Source organism: Cotesia typhae, unplaced genomic scaffold, assembly GCF_013202065.1.
Source record: "Cotesia typhae breed Kobodo isofemale line unplaced genomic scaffold, CoteBio_Ctyphae scaffold_13, whole genome shotgun sequence".
Classification (NCBI taxonomy): domain Eukaryota; kingdom Metazoa; phylum Arthropoda; class Insecta; order Hymenoptera; family Braconidae; genus Cotesia; species Cotesia typhae.
Window position 1 is genome coordinate 4,731,109 of NW_027423774.1, and position 15,384 is coordinate 4,746,492.

Below are 15,384 nucleotides of genomic sequence, written 5' to 3' on the forward strand. Positions count from 1 at the left end.
TAGGCGAAAAAAAATTTTTCATCCAATAAAATTTAATAAACAAATAATTTTTTTAAATCAAGTCAATTCTTTAATTCAACAACTTTTTTTTTTTTTAATTTAATACAATGAAATTCTTTGAAATAATTTTCTTGGTTTAAAATTTTTTTATCAGTGTAAAAACCTCAAACGTATTTAAGTCTAATATTTTACTCCATTATAGTGAACTCTAAACACATTAAGGAAACTCAATTACCCTCTAACTTTTCCCAAGTACCAAACAATCCCAATTTCCACTTAAATTACTGCCTAAAAAAACAAATAAAAAATTTTCCACAAATGTTAATTAACATTTTAAAGAGAACAAAAATATCCTGTGATTTGCGCAAATGATTACAATATTTTATAGCAATATAATTCCATGTAAAATATTTAAAAAAAAAATAAGGTCAATAAATGAAGTAAAAACTATGGCTTTGATTCACCATGGCCACATCAAACGTTTGCGTAGCCAGTAATTAGAAATTTTTTATATTCTCCATTATTAGTTCCAATGTTCAGTGAATTGAACTCCCAGCAAGTAAAAAAGCGTGACATTGCAAGGATAAAGAAGGATAAATAACCCTGATAGCCAGCGCTTTCTCAGTAAGTGTTGACTCCCAGCAGTTACGGTTAAGTTATACATCAAGTTGGCGGTAATTCTTCACTCAACAACAGTTGTAAGCAAATTGACAGAAATCTACGGCCGCAACTTGAATACAAGTTAACAATCAAACTTGTAGTTAAATTTCCTTTCAACTTTACTACAATTTGAAGGAAATACTTGTACAGCAAGTTTTGATGTCTATTTGCAGAGTAAGTTATAGGTAACTAATAGGTAATCGCTCGCTTTGCCAACTCTTTCCGTCAAGTTTGCTTCAAATTGCGGACGTAGATTGACAGTAAGTTATAGGTAAGGTGGCTATCAGGGAACATTTAAAATTTATGAGGGCTACGAAAATGTGGGACAAGGATCGTATGTAATTATCAAATCCGAAGTTGGTAACGTCAATACCAATGATAAAATAGATAGTACGCTACACTAGGTATTAATGTGCGAGCACACACACGGAATAATGTATGATATATTACGGATACACACAGAGAGTTGATTTAAGTGTGGAGTAAAGTAGAAGAGAGATAGCGGTGATGTGTTGGAAGTAAACGTATTGTTGTTGGTCGCACCCTGAGCAAATCAGTGTGAGTTATTAATGTGTATTTGTGTGTATGTGTGTGTAGTCCAGTGAAATCATGAACCCATTATTCCATGAAGCTCGAGTTGCATCAGTGGGCCTGTATACACTTCTGAACTACACACTGGCTATCTGTATATAATGTCTAATATCTAATGCCCGCTCTATTCGCCGGGGCAATATATATGGGGCTCAATAGTCGACGCATAGAAATAGAAGAAAAAATCTGTATATATGATGGATGATGGGTGCAGGACGAAGAGCGAGGGAATGTATAGAGAGTGATAAAACTAGGTATGAATACAGATAGCCAGAGAAGTACCTAGAGTCCAATTATCCAATGACAGAATACGCTACGGCCTTGCCTCGCCTTTTCGAACAATCGCGTTCTATTATAACTCAACACAAAACTCTCAGACTTTTTTTTATTATTTATTTTTATTAACAATTTCATACTTAAGAACATGTACTGTCTGATGTCGGTAATTCAGTCTGGACTAGTGACAACAAATGCCAATTGAATGTATCGGTTTGTTTATTTGAAACACACCGATAAAAAAGTTAACTTTATTCAAGAAAAAAAATATTGAACTAAGTGTAGAATTTTGGACAAAATATTTTAAAAAGAGGTTTAAAAACCAAAATATTATAATGACAAAAAAGATACACAAAATCTATGTTAAACGGGCGCAACACGACTACCCGCATTTGTGTTGGTCTAATATCGAATAAACACACACAATTTAATTTTACTATTGTATACTACATACCTTGTAAATTTATATTTTGTAAAGAACCCTGTTACTGGCTATGCACAGAAAATAAAAAAATTCTTTACGGGAGTGTAAATTTTCTTGGATCAAGAAAAAAATAAGAAATAGTAAAAATTTCTTGAATGAAGTCAAAGTTTCTTAAGCCAAAAAAATGTCTTCTTGCTCCAAAACAACTTTTGTTTTCTTCAAAATTTTTTTGGCGCAAGAATTTTATTTTTTATGTTTGCTGTTGGGTTCATTGTTTGATAAATAAATAAATGGTATTTTTTATTCAATAATTACTTGGTCAAAAAGCGTCCCAAATTTTAAATATTTCCTGTTCTACATATTCTTCAGCTCGAACACGTCATTGTTTTATAATTGTAAATTTTTTTATTTTATTGTCATCATTTTAATTGTTTGAAGAACAATCTGGTTAATGATAATGTTTTTTTTTTTTTTTTTTTTTTTTTTTTTTTTTATAACGATAAGTTTGTTCGCGTTATTCAACGTAAATCGGTTTTTAAATAGGCTTTAGATGATCTTGATGTACACAAAAATTTTTCACTTAATTTATTATTGAAATTTTTTTTTTTAATTTGATTTGATGAAATTAGCCATTTTTATGGAAAAAATATACATAGTAAACATCTAAAAATTTTTTTATATCCAAAAATTATATTTATTTTGATAATTAAAAGGATCTATCCAAAATATTGCCTCAAGAATTTTTTTTTCTATTTTATTTTGTTAAATTTTTCTATTTTAAAAACCTGCATTACAAAAAACAGTAAATTTAATTTGTTACAAGAGCAGAAAAAAAATAAAATAAATAAGTAACTTTTTTGTTAATGTTCTAAGATTAGTATTAAATTTAGCTTGAAAGCTAATGCGTGTCTTGTATGTAATTACATGAAAGTACGAGGTAATTATATTATCTTAAGCTAAGTAGACAAAGTGCCGACCACATGTTATGTTTGTGTTGGTAATTATAGAGTAATCTACTAGGAATACACAGCAATAAAACGGCGCTCGGTTTAATTTATGTCAACAGTTATCTCCAAATTCCGGAGTAGGCATTTGATTGCTCTTAATAATCTTATATATAATTTAATATAATGTATAATATATTACAGATAATATTAAATCCAATTAATTTTCAGATCGTGATAAAAAAAGGTTTTATTTTACAAAAGTTTTAATGGAACTTTTGGGATTGAATTATAAATGGTACTAATTACTAATTTAATTACTAATTAAATCTTACTCCCGGTTAATAATTACTTCGGTAATTAGAAAATATCCTAAGGATTGAATCAATACCTTTAGTTACATTAGCAATTAGATAATTTCTGTGATTTGAGATTTAGAGTTTTTGCAAAATAAATATTTTACTTAATTTAATTATTAATATACACATCATCAATCAATTTATTTTATCAATTCTTTAGACAGCTGTCAGATGTGATTAAATTGATTAAAATGTCGATTGTATGCACGGATATTGGGATTAAAATAATTTATCACGTTGTAAAAGCTCTTTCTAAAGATGAGCTTGAAAAATAAAATTTTTACGGCTCGGATAAAATTTTTTTAATTTTTAAGAATGGTTGAAAATTAAATTTTTTTGCTTTTAATTTCGTTTTTCGATCTCTAAAAGTTGCTCAAAACTTTTTGATCTTTATAAGATACCAAATAAATGTTTGATAATTAAAATAAAAATCATAATTATTTTTTTGAGTTTTTTTTTTTTGTCTTTTACTATAATTTTTTTGTACTTTAACGTAAAAGAAAATTGTAAGGACTCAATTATTAAAATTGAATTATTTTAGAAGACTAAAGTGCATTATTGACATAAAAAAAACTTAATAATTAATTTTTTATACCTTTATAAGTTATTCAATTTTTTTTTCATAAAAAAATTGAATCTCCACGACTGTAATTTAATACTTTGACCGGCCATCCCAAAAAAAAATTACATTCTACAAAAAAAAGGCCATAAAATTGATGCGAAAAAGTGCAATGTAAAACAATTTATTTTCTGTGGCAAAAAAAAATTTATATATATAGACGTATAGATTGTCACCTTCCGTAGCTAACGGTCTTCTTGCCTCGTTTAGTGGCAAGAAATACACGACAGAAAACTTACAAGTTAGTAGAGCAGACTCTTGGAGAGTTCCGTGAACATCTTGTGACATAAATATTTTATCATATCATATTTATTCGCCTCGGTACATAAATACATAATTTAATAAAATAACTCACTGAGTTTGTGATTTTGTTTGAATTTTGAATAAATTAATTTAATATAATTTTAATTGAAGATAGCGATTGAATTCAATAAATATTAGCGGAGGCAAATAGCGACTAGCTAATGGTTAATTTACATTTGATTACTCTGGCTTAGGAATTAAAGCACAGTTCTATATTCATTGTCGAGTAGTCATATAGTCGAGAGTCTTACGCTAATGCTAATGCCAATGCTAATTCATAAGCTCTATTATCTATAGATGTATGTATATTCTAATCACAATGTTACTGTGCATTGCAAATTATTCTCATAGTAAATAATAAATCAATTCTTGTTTTTTATTTACATTTTAATTATTGTCCTTTTAAGCTTATACGACCTTATGTTTATCAAATAAAGACAATTTTATTTTTATTGTTTACGGTGATCTTGGTTTAAGTTAATTTTTATTTAATAAAGAATTTTTGGTCTTAATTTAAGTTAATTTTTTTTTGTCAGTTCAATATGTCTTTTTTTAATAACAGACACAATATATGTCGGGAAAACCAGGTCAAAATAGTGTAACGAATAATAAATGAAAGCTTTATTAAACGAGAAATAATATCATCACAATTACAATACGCGAATGAAACCAATAAATAGTTAAGATACTTATCTCCCACTCCTATTCTAACTTTGTGGTTTGCACTATTTTTTTTTTTTTTTTTTTTTTTCGATTAGTTTTATGTCACTTAGTTTTATCATTATCGATATCTTAAAAACTGTAGTGTAATTTAATTATAAAATAAACTTTTTCCAAAAAAAAAAATTCATTGATACACGGAAAGAAAATTGAGGGAATTTTTACTATTTTATTATCGTAATTTTTATTTCATAAAATAGTAACGGTGGACACTGGATATCATCCCAGATTATACTCAGTATTATCTGTGATAAAAAAATTGTAGATAATCGCTAGAAAAATCTAGATTATACTGCGTGATATCTGGATTATACTCATTGTAATCTAGATTATACTAGCTACTATCTGAAAATTTTTTCACTCAGTATAATCTAGGATGTTGTCGCTTTTCGTTGCTATGGCGACCATTTTGGCAACGATTACCATAGCAACGGTTAAATATTAATGAGTAAAATTTGTAGAAATATTGATTAATTAAATTATCGACAATAAACATTTAGACAAAAGTGCGCAAAGCGCGTTCGAATTTCTAGTTAAATTAAATTTATTAAAAAAAAATTTTTAGAAATAACATTTATTTTATTTTCAATAATTTTATTATTATTATTGTTGTTTACTTCAAAAATAATATTTAAAATCAAATTCTAAAAATAAAAGATTATTATTATTATTATAAAATCGTTTTTTTTAAACAAAAAAAAAAGTAGATCAAAGAATTAACATTATTCTATGTTTATATAAATATAAAATAATATAAAATTGCCGGATGTGTCACAGTGACTTAACTTAAACTTATATTTACATCTGAATGGATGCACTCACTTGTTCTATCCATTTCTCCTAACTTTTCACTAGATTCCCTTTTTTTATCTTTTCCATCTTCATTTCTCATTTTTCACTTTTATCTTTTATCTTTCCTCTTTACAACGTTTAAATCCAGTACATGTATAAACTTCCATTACGATTTAAACACTTTGCGACGTTATGAATGAGGTCGTCTATTCAGAGATTTCAAATAAGTAGTAGGCACTCTACTCTATTTTTTACTATTTTCTGGAATTTATTTATAAATGAAATATTAAGGCCTTTTATTCCAGGTCTATTTGACTTTATTTAATGCCATGCCCTGCAATTAATTTTTATTTTTATTCTCATTCTTATTAATACGGCGATTGTTAATGAGTTTTTTTCTTTTTAATGTTTTAGAATTTGTGGAGCAATCCAAAGGACGCTGAAATGACACACAGAATTAATGCCAGCTTAATAATATGGACTGGTAATTTTTTATTTTTATCTAAATTAGATAAATTAGATTAATTAGAAATATGTTTCAATGAAAAGGAATTAATTGTACCATGGTCTTGAAAGAAGTTTATAAAAAAATTTTATTAATTTAAATTTTAATAAGATTGTCTTCCATAAAATAACCTTTGGATATTTTTTTTTATTATAAATTTTCTTTGTAAATTTTATAAATATTTTTTATATTACTTTTTTTATTTATTTTTTTTTTTAAATTATATTCACTAAATTCGTCACTTAAATTTTGTAAAATGATCTATATTATTAAGAAAATAAGAAAAATTTTCTGTCCAGGATAATTTATGATGAAAAGTATTTAGGCTGCATTCGAAAATTCTCTATCTCTAGATACATAATTAAAAAATGACCTTGTATTTTAAGAACTATTGACATTTTTTAAGATATAAGTTCACCCCGACATTACACCCATCGAGACCTTTCATTTGAGTACCCACTTCAATTTTTCATATATTTCATATATTTATATATATGTATATATGAAAAATATATCAAAATGCATGTGGGTACTCAAATGAAAGCTCTTGATGAGTGTAACGTCAGAATGAGCTTACATCGTTAAAAACTTCAATGGTTAAGAAACTACAGTGCAATTTAACGAAAATCATTATTTAATAAAGCAAAATTTGATTTTTTTTATAATTCACAAGTTACAGCAGTCACATATAGTGACTGCAAAGTTGCTAGTTTTCTACTAACGTGACATTTAATTAAAATTTAAATTACCATTTTCCTTAAAAAAAAAATCTCAGTAAAATATAATAGAGAGGTGAAAATTTATATTAAGCGTCACCTGCTAAAAATTTTTATATCATACATAAAAAGCAAATCCCTCTAAGATTCAATTTAAAAGTACACGTATTTTTTTTTATGAAAAAAATTAAATTAAAAAAAAATGTGATAGAGTTATAAAAAGTCCCGTGACAAATAAATGAAATTATTAACAAAACTAATCAAAATACGTCCCGTTATTTGCTCATCTCACCTCATTTAAATGACGAAAAAAAAAATAAATAGAAGCAAAAAATTTAAATGCAGATAAAGATAAAATGAGAGAAGTAAAGTAGACGGCCAACTTTAAGTACCCGATGGCTCGCTGAAGTAAGAGTACAAAGTACTGTTAGACTTTATGTATTTAAAACTATGTTCGTTCAGAAACTTTGAACGTTCACGCTGCTTAAACATTGTAAATAATTTTAAAATATTAACATTAACACTTACATTTTTAGAGTAATTAATGAGAAACTCATTAGTAATATAATACGTCCTAATAATTATTAATAATTAATTATAATCTATGATCTTTGAAAACGTCAATTAACAATGATAATAAAAATTGTTCTCAGAAGCTAATTAATAATTATCATCGTCATATCAGTGAATATTCTTTGTGCTGTTTAATAAAAAAATAAAGATTAAGCACGTTGCTCCTTGAATCGTGTAATTCACTCAGAAGAATTTATAAAGTCACGTAGGGTTTGAGAATTGATTTACATGGATGAAATTAGGGGAGTAAAAGTCAGGTTCAGTTAATGATTTATACAATGTTTCTCTTCTCTCTATTTAGGGATCTTTTATTCCGGTGTTAAAAATTTTGCGTCATTGTGTGTCGAGAAAAGTTTGAGCGAAATTTAAATATTTAACATTTTGCTATGCTAATTTAACAATGCCTTTGTATTGATATTCAATATTTTACTCATGTGGTTGGTTGCGTTTAAATTTGTAGAAGTCTTGAATTGAGATTAAATTTAATGTAAATTTTGCGACGTATTTAACTTGTAATGAGTTTGTCATACTTTTTCGCATTTAAATTAATGTATTTTTTTTTTTTTAAAGAAAAAAAATTGTTTGGAGAAAGTATTTTTAATTTTTATTTGTGTGTTCTTAGAATTTTTTAAATTTATTTTGGAACTTTTTGTGGAAATTAATAAATATCAGATCTGAACAATTAAAAGAATTAAATTTTTAGTTAAAATTTATTTTTACACTTTTTCAATCAAAATTATTTTTAAAAAACATAAATACGAATAAATTATCAGAAAAATTCAACAAAAAAATTATTCTTACAAATTTTTTTATATTTTTAAAACTTTCTTCATAATATTGCTTTAATCAGGTCTAAATTCTTCTATAATTAATTTAAATCAGAATTTTGTAGACCAAAATCATATTATATTTTTTATTTCATTTATTTTAACATCCAACGTTTCTTCAGTTTTATTCTGATATCGTCAGGCACCTACTGTGTGTTTACAAACAAATAAAAAATTCACAATTTTCATGTCAAACTAAAAACTCAAACGTCAAAAAAATTAATCAATACCTTAAAATTTTACAATAAAAAAACACATATTTCTTAATTTACAAAAATTACTACGCATGACATTTTTTAACATAGAAAAAAATTTTTTATTTTTATATTTAGAGTCCGTAATTAAAAATCTCGTCAACAATATGTTTAAAATTCGTCTATTTCTTTACAAACTAAGAAATAAGGCTGCGCTAAAATATATTTGTAATAAAATTAAATATCTAATACATTTAATTAAAAAGCTTTCGTGTTAATTGTTGTTCAAGTCTATTTTTTTTTAGTATTAACAACAAAAATTCAATTAAATGCTTGAAAAAACTGTAACAATTAGGCCGTATTTTATAATAGTCGGATAATTTTAGTCTACTTTGTAATAATTAAATAATTTAAATATTTTTTTAATTACTTTGACATTAAAACATGATTATTGATCTGAAATATCAGCATATATTTTATAATTTTATTATTATTTTACAAAATATGCTAAATTAATATTACTCAAAAATGTTTTTATAATTTTCTTAGTTTACATTAAAAAATAATCATTTTCGTAAATATTTTAAAAAAATCTTAAATAATTATTAACACAAAATATTTTTAATATTTTTTTTTTTATTAAAAATATCTCTTAACCAAGCTTAATTTTCCTAGTACCTTAATATTGTACTGAGTAATTTAAACATCAATATTTTTCTCAAAAATTAATTTTTGATGCTTTTAAATTGAAAATCTTTCTAAAAGATAAAAATACAAAAAAACCAACTGAAAATTTTTTTTTTAAATTAAATATCCTCCAAAAAATAATTTTCACAATTTTTTGATATCTTCGAAGCTTCCCTTACAATTTAAATTTTAAATAAAACAAACTATTTTATATATTTAAAAATTTTCTTACCTTAATTCCCAAAATGTTCAATAAAATTTATAAAAAAAAAAAAAACAGATATTTTTGATTTATTTATTTATTAAATTTTTATGCCAAGGCAAAATAGCCAACTGACAACAGTATCCATAAGTATTTAGTCATAATTAATAATTATTAGCTATAAAATTTTTAAATTGTTTATTTAATTAATATTTCTCAATGTTCCAGGCATACTACTACTGCTGCTATCAGCAGCAAAGTCCCAATCCGAAACAACAGTGTCGATAGCACCCGAAGGTACCCGAGCGACGACAACAAAAGATTATAAATCATCATCACCAGGAAACAGTACAACAATCTTACGTAAAACATTAGCTGATCAAGAAGTCGACGTGCTTGCACATTTGCCAGCCTTGAAAAATGATAGAGAACGTGAAACACCTTTCTATTCCAACGAAGCCAAGCTCACATCCGAGCCCAGTGTCGATCCACGTGACTCGCAACTCAGCCAAAGAAAATTCAACTATAAGGAAAAACATTCAGCTCTAACAAGCAACAACCATGATACGAACATTAGCAGCAATAAAACGACAAAGTTGCTAAAAATTGACCTGCTAAAGACTGAAAAATCTAGTAATTCAGACAATCATTCAAAGAAGCGCTTTTTCGAGCAGCTTATGGCGCCCAACGGCCACAAAATCGTCGATTTGAACGGCCACGAATTGGCCGAGTTCAATCTTGAAGGAAACGAGAGCGAGGAAGGCGATTTTGATGAGTCAGAGTCTAGAGAGGCAACCACACCTAAGATTGGCGTGATTTCGCTGGCCAATGACACCCAAGTGAATTTCAAAAGCCACAAGAAGGAAATCCACGAAGACGCGGTTTTGATCAAAGGACACAAGTTGATAAAAAATCCGGTGGAGAAACTCAAAACTTTCGACCAAATTGAGGGTCTAAATACTTCTACGGGCTTGGGGTCGAATATTGGCGAGCCCGAGAGAATTCAAGAGCAGAAATTGCCCTCAGAGTTAATAGAACCGGAGATTGGAGATAACAAGACGGAAAAAATTGAGAGTAACAGCAAGAGTGAAAATTTTGGAGAAAATGAAGATGAGGAAAGTGAAAATGACAATGAAGAAAGCTTGGAGAAGGGTGAGGACCTCGGTGAAGAAGAAAAAGACACCGAAGGCAAGGTAAGCGGAAATGGTGATGATTTGGAGAAAATTGTTGAAGAAAAAGAACCGAATAGCAACGAAAAAGACTTAATTCCAAAAGCCTGGACGATATCATTCGGCGGAGGCAATCGGTTCAGTAGTACAGAAGAGAAAGCTACTGGGTTTGCTAAAGAAAACGGTGATGTCAATTTAACAAAAGACTTTAAGCCGTATCCATATTTTAAAACACCTACCGCTGTGATTAATATAAATGCTAGTGAGAATATTGATGTTAATGTTAATGCAATTGAGAAAAAAAAATCGGGTGTTTTTAACTCAGAAACCGACGAAATTTACACCTACGAAAATACGATAAACAAAAGCAAAGATGAGAAGAATTATTTGGTGACCGAGTCGTCGGTAGTTATCGACAATAACATTCAGACAAAGCCGGTTAATTTAAAGCGGTCGAGTAATGCCACTAAATTATTGACCGATTCGTCAATATTATCGCCATCCTCCTCCTCTTTGTCGTCTGTTTCGGTCAAATCAATTCCTGAGCCGGTTAATAATACGCATGTTGATGCTGATGTTAGTGATAATGACAGTCTTAATCTTAATCTTAGCGATAATTTGAAGATAAAAGACAATGTTAATGACATTCCACGTAATCCTGAGGAAGTAGTAGAACGTAAAGGCACGGTTGATCTGGCTGGTAACGGTCTTATTGGTGAGAATATTGAAAAAAACTCAACGAACAGGGAATTGGTGACGAGTGAAAGGCCAATTATTGAGGCAAACATCAATCAGAGCAACGTTGAAACGCAGTTAACTGATGAAATTCCTCGGGTTAATGTTACGGAATTAAATGAAACTGCGACGATGAGTCCAACAACAACTTTGACAACTTTAACAACAACAACTCCGATAATGACATCTACTACATCAACAAGTTATGAAAAACCCGTAGAAACAATGAATTTAAACTCATCTTCCATAAAGCCTCCGGGCGTTCAATTAATTTCAACTTCTCCGGCAGCGACGAGCTCTGACGTCGACGAGGAGGTAACAACTTCCGGCGTCACGGCAAATAAATTGGAAATAACGAATAGTCCTATAACGGAGGAAACAACTTTAGCACCGGAGAATATGACATCTGAAAACTTTTCGAAGACACTGACGTTTAATTCCACGGTTAGTTCTATCGATTTTACAGAAATTACAACCGCTGCAGTGGAATACGAGTTTGTGGGGCTTAATGAATCTACTTCAGCGCCTTTTGATACCACCAGTGGCGATGCTGATGGTGTTAGAAATGTTTCGACAACTTTCACCCCCAAATTGTCCAGTGTCTCTTCCGAAAGCACTGACGAAGAAATTACGACCATTGAAACTAGTACGGGAAATGAATTGCTGACGACTACGGAGAGTAATAATAATCTGACAGATACTACTGCTAGTTACATTACTACGGCTAAAGATACTGATGAAACAACAATTAGTTCGGAGGTTGAAGCTACGACCATTGAAGTTACGAAAGAAATTAGTGGCAATGAAACTAATGACCTGTCGTCGACGGAATCCATACCTATTACTGAAGTAATTAGCAGCAGTGGAGGTGGTAGTAGTAGCAGTATTGTCACGATGAACACAGTGGAAACGACAGCGGATGAATTCAACACTACACCGTCGGTAACGCCGACGTTCAACCCATTGAACGTGACAAGTTCAACGGGATCAAATAGTGATGAGATGACGAGTAAAATAGAGAGTAGCACTGTTGCTACGAGTGTTGAAGATGATTTTACTGAAAGTACTGTCAGAGTTGTCACTGAGGATGACGTTCAACGGTTCACTCCTGGGGATGTCACGTTGCTTGTTAGGATTGTTGTTGAGGGTACTTGGACTGATATTTGTCCACATTTGCCTGCACTCAAACAGTCACTGGCTAATTTACTCGCCACTGGAATGGATAAGTTAGTTTGTTTTGTTTGGTACCAAACTTTGCGTGAAAAAGTTTCATAGCATCGATTTTTCCATTATTTTTTTTTTTTTTTGTAATATGAAAATTTAGATAGCCGACATCTAAAAATTTTTATAATTTTTTTTTATTGATAAAATTATTGCAAAAGAATTTAGCAAAAGAAAAATAATAAAAAAACTGAAAACGTCGGCTAATTTTAGTGTAATGGACAATTATTATTTTGTATAGCACAAAATTCAGCTTATTAATTAAGTAATGACAGATAAGCTGTTTAAAAGAAAGAAAAAATAATTTTTTTTCCAAAACTTATATTTTAAAAATTAACTCTCTTGTAGCGAGAGACTATAACTACCACGCGCCACCTGTCGGAATTTTTAGAACTAAATTTAGTTGAAAAATTATATATTAGTATACTGAGCCATATTATGAATTATAATGGGCATATATGGCCATATCAGACCCAATATGGGAATATGGAGTCACATCAAGCCATACTAAGCCAAACATGTCCAGATATGGCCTAACGTGACTAATTTTCATCTCAAACTGTATCAAAAAATTTTATGTATGCTTATGAGACCATATATGGTCAGATATAGACATAAAATGTTTTATATGGGCATATCGGACAATATAAAGAAATTTTTTACGCATAATTGTCTAATTTTTTCTTATCGTAGTTTTATTTACGGTTTACAGAACTGTGTCGGCAAACCAAATTATTTTCCAAAAGAACCCCTGCGATGAAGTCGTAGGGAAGAACGTGGGGATGGAATTGATTTTGTCGACGATTATCCTGTACGTGATTGATGAGAACGGAAACTTCGATGCGGCTATGACGCAAAATTTGCCGAATTTGTACAGCCAGGCGCCCTTTGAATCACGTCTGACGGTAGGTTCATTTTTTAAGGAAAACTTATTGCTTATAAGTTATAACTTATATGATAAAAAAATTCTTTGATAGAAATCGGTGACGTAAACTGTTAATTGTTGTAGTATATTACAACTTTTAATTTTAATAATTGAAGAAAGTGAAGATTTATGAATTATGGTACTATTTTTAGTTCTTGAATCAATAGACATTTGTGATTTACTTTGTAAATATTATATTATAGATTTGATTTATGAGGACTTGTGATTTAATAATAAATGGTACTTAAGTACGTAGACCAGAACTAAAGTCTGGACACTTTGAGTAGTAGTTTTAGATACTTTGGAAACTTTCGATTTATTATCAGGAAACTAATGTTTTCATTTTTTTTTTTTTTTTTTAAGAAAGTGTAATTTTTTATATCAGATATTTTTTTTTGTTCATTTTATTTACTTTTTTTAGTTGAAAAATATTTAAATACTTATCAATTTTTTTTAAAAGCAATTGACTTTTACCCGAAATTTACAATTGCAAAAGAAAAATATTTACATGTAACTCAAATAATAGTAAAAGAGAGAATGTTTTCATTGAATTTCCGTGCGGGATGTTTTTTCAGTAAAAAAAAAAAAAGTTATAAAAAATTTCGAATGTTTTTATAACATAGTTTCGAATAACCTTCGACATTCTCTTCTTTTGCTGAATAAAACTAAAATTATATATTTTTATACATACTTTATCGTTAAAAAGTATAAGGAAATTTTAAGTAAAAAAAAAAAAAAAACCAAAAATTTGATTTAATACTTTTCTACATTAAAGCCTAACAAATGTACGGCTTATCAGATTATGAACTTTTCTGTCTTCTTAAAAGTTATATTAGACAATAAAAATAAATTTTGATTATTTTTAAATTTAACTTTATTATTAAATTAAATGAAAATTTATTATTTTTAAAAATTTTTTTAAATTTAATTCATTCTAATTTTTTTTTCATTGAAAAAAATCAACAATAAAATTTTCTTATTAAAAAAAATTAATTTATAATAAAAATTTTTTAAATGCTAATTAAATAAATTTTTGATAAAAAATTAAAAAATACTTCTTAAATCTTTTCTTTTTAAATAAATTAATTAATTTTACATATTATGCAGATCCGTAGTTTTCAATTAGTGCAAGACGGAGATTCTGGAAATGCCATTGCAGTAATAGTGGTTTCCTGTGTGGCTTTTGTGTGCCTGGTTCTTTTAGCCAGCTTACTCGTGAGTATATATAAATGTATAACACAAAATATAATTTTTACTTTTTACCATCATTTAATAACGGTATTTAAGTTATTAATTCAACAAAACATCAGCCATTACCTGACATACATTGTTAAAGGAAAATTTAAATCCTCAAAGACTACTTGAAATGTAAAAAAAAAAAATCCACAACTTTTTGTTCTCTTCAAAGGGAACCAGACTTTTGATTAAAAGTTTCACATGAAATCCTATCGCATTATAAAAGTTGTGGGGGTGAAAAAGTTTTATAAAGGCTCTTTTACATCTAATGGAATATGTGCGATTAGCATCCACATTTACATGAAAAAGAATTGATAATTCCCTTTTGATCCTCTCATATGTAATATTTGTACTTTTTAAAAAGAATTTATAACGAGCATTAGAAGCTTTAATTATTAATTTTTCAGTTTATCATGAGAAAACGTCAAACGAGATTCAATTACGGTGAAAGATGTCGCCCGGTCTCTTTAGACGCTTACAGTTTGGACAGCGTTTCAGCTTATAATAGTGTCAGGCGCAAGGGAGCAAGAGCTTCTAAACGTAGTTATGGAAACCCTACTTTTGAAGATTCTGTAAGAATTATTTTTTTTTTTTTTTTTTTTTTTCCCAATTATTTTAGTCAAGAAATAAAACACTAATTCAAAAAATAATAAATTATTAATATTACTATAATTATTTAAATTTTGATAAAATTTATTTACAGATA

At 28.3% G+C, this 15,384-nt stretch overlaps 1 protein-coding gene across 1 annotated transcript in view; it reads left to right on the top strand.

The window, feature by feature from the left end:
* Nucleotides 1-15,384, top strand: part of LOC141534536 (uncharacterized) — a 37,420-nt gene that overhangs the window by 15,801 nt on the left and 6,235 nt on the right. The window contains exons 3-7 of the mRNA XM_074253931.1: nucleotides 6,103-6,172; nucleotides 9,621-12,522; nucleotides 13,230-13,422; nucleotides 14,550-14,657; nucleotides 15,086-15,250. Coding sequence (XP_074110032.1) covers nucleotides 6,133-6,172; nucleotides 9,621-12,522; nucleotides 13,230-13,422; nucleotides 14,550-14,657; nucleotides 15,086-15,250 — 3,408 coding nt within the window. The 5' untranslated portion in view covers nucleotides 6,103-6,132. The remainder of the gene's footprint in view (nucleotides 1-6,102; nucleotides 6,173-9,620; nucleotides 12,523-13,229; nucleotides 13,423-14,549; nucleotides 14,658-15,085; nucleotides 15,251-15,384) is intronic.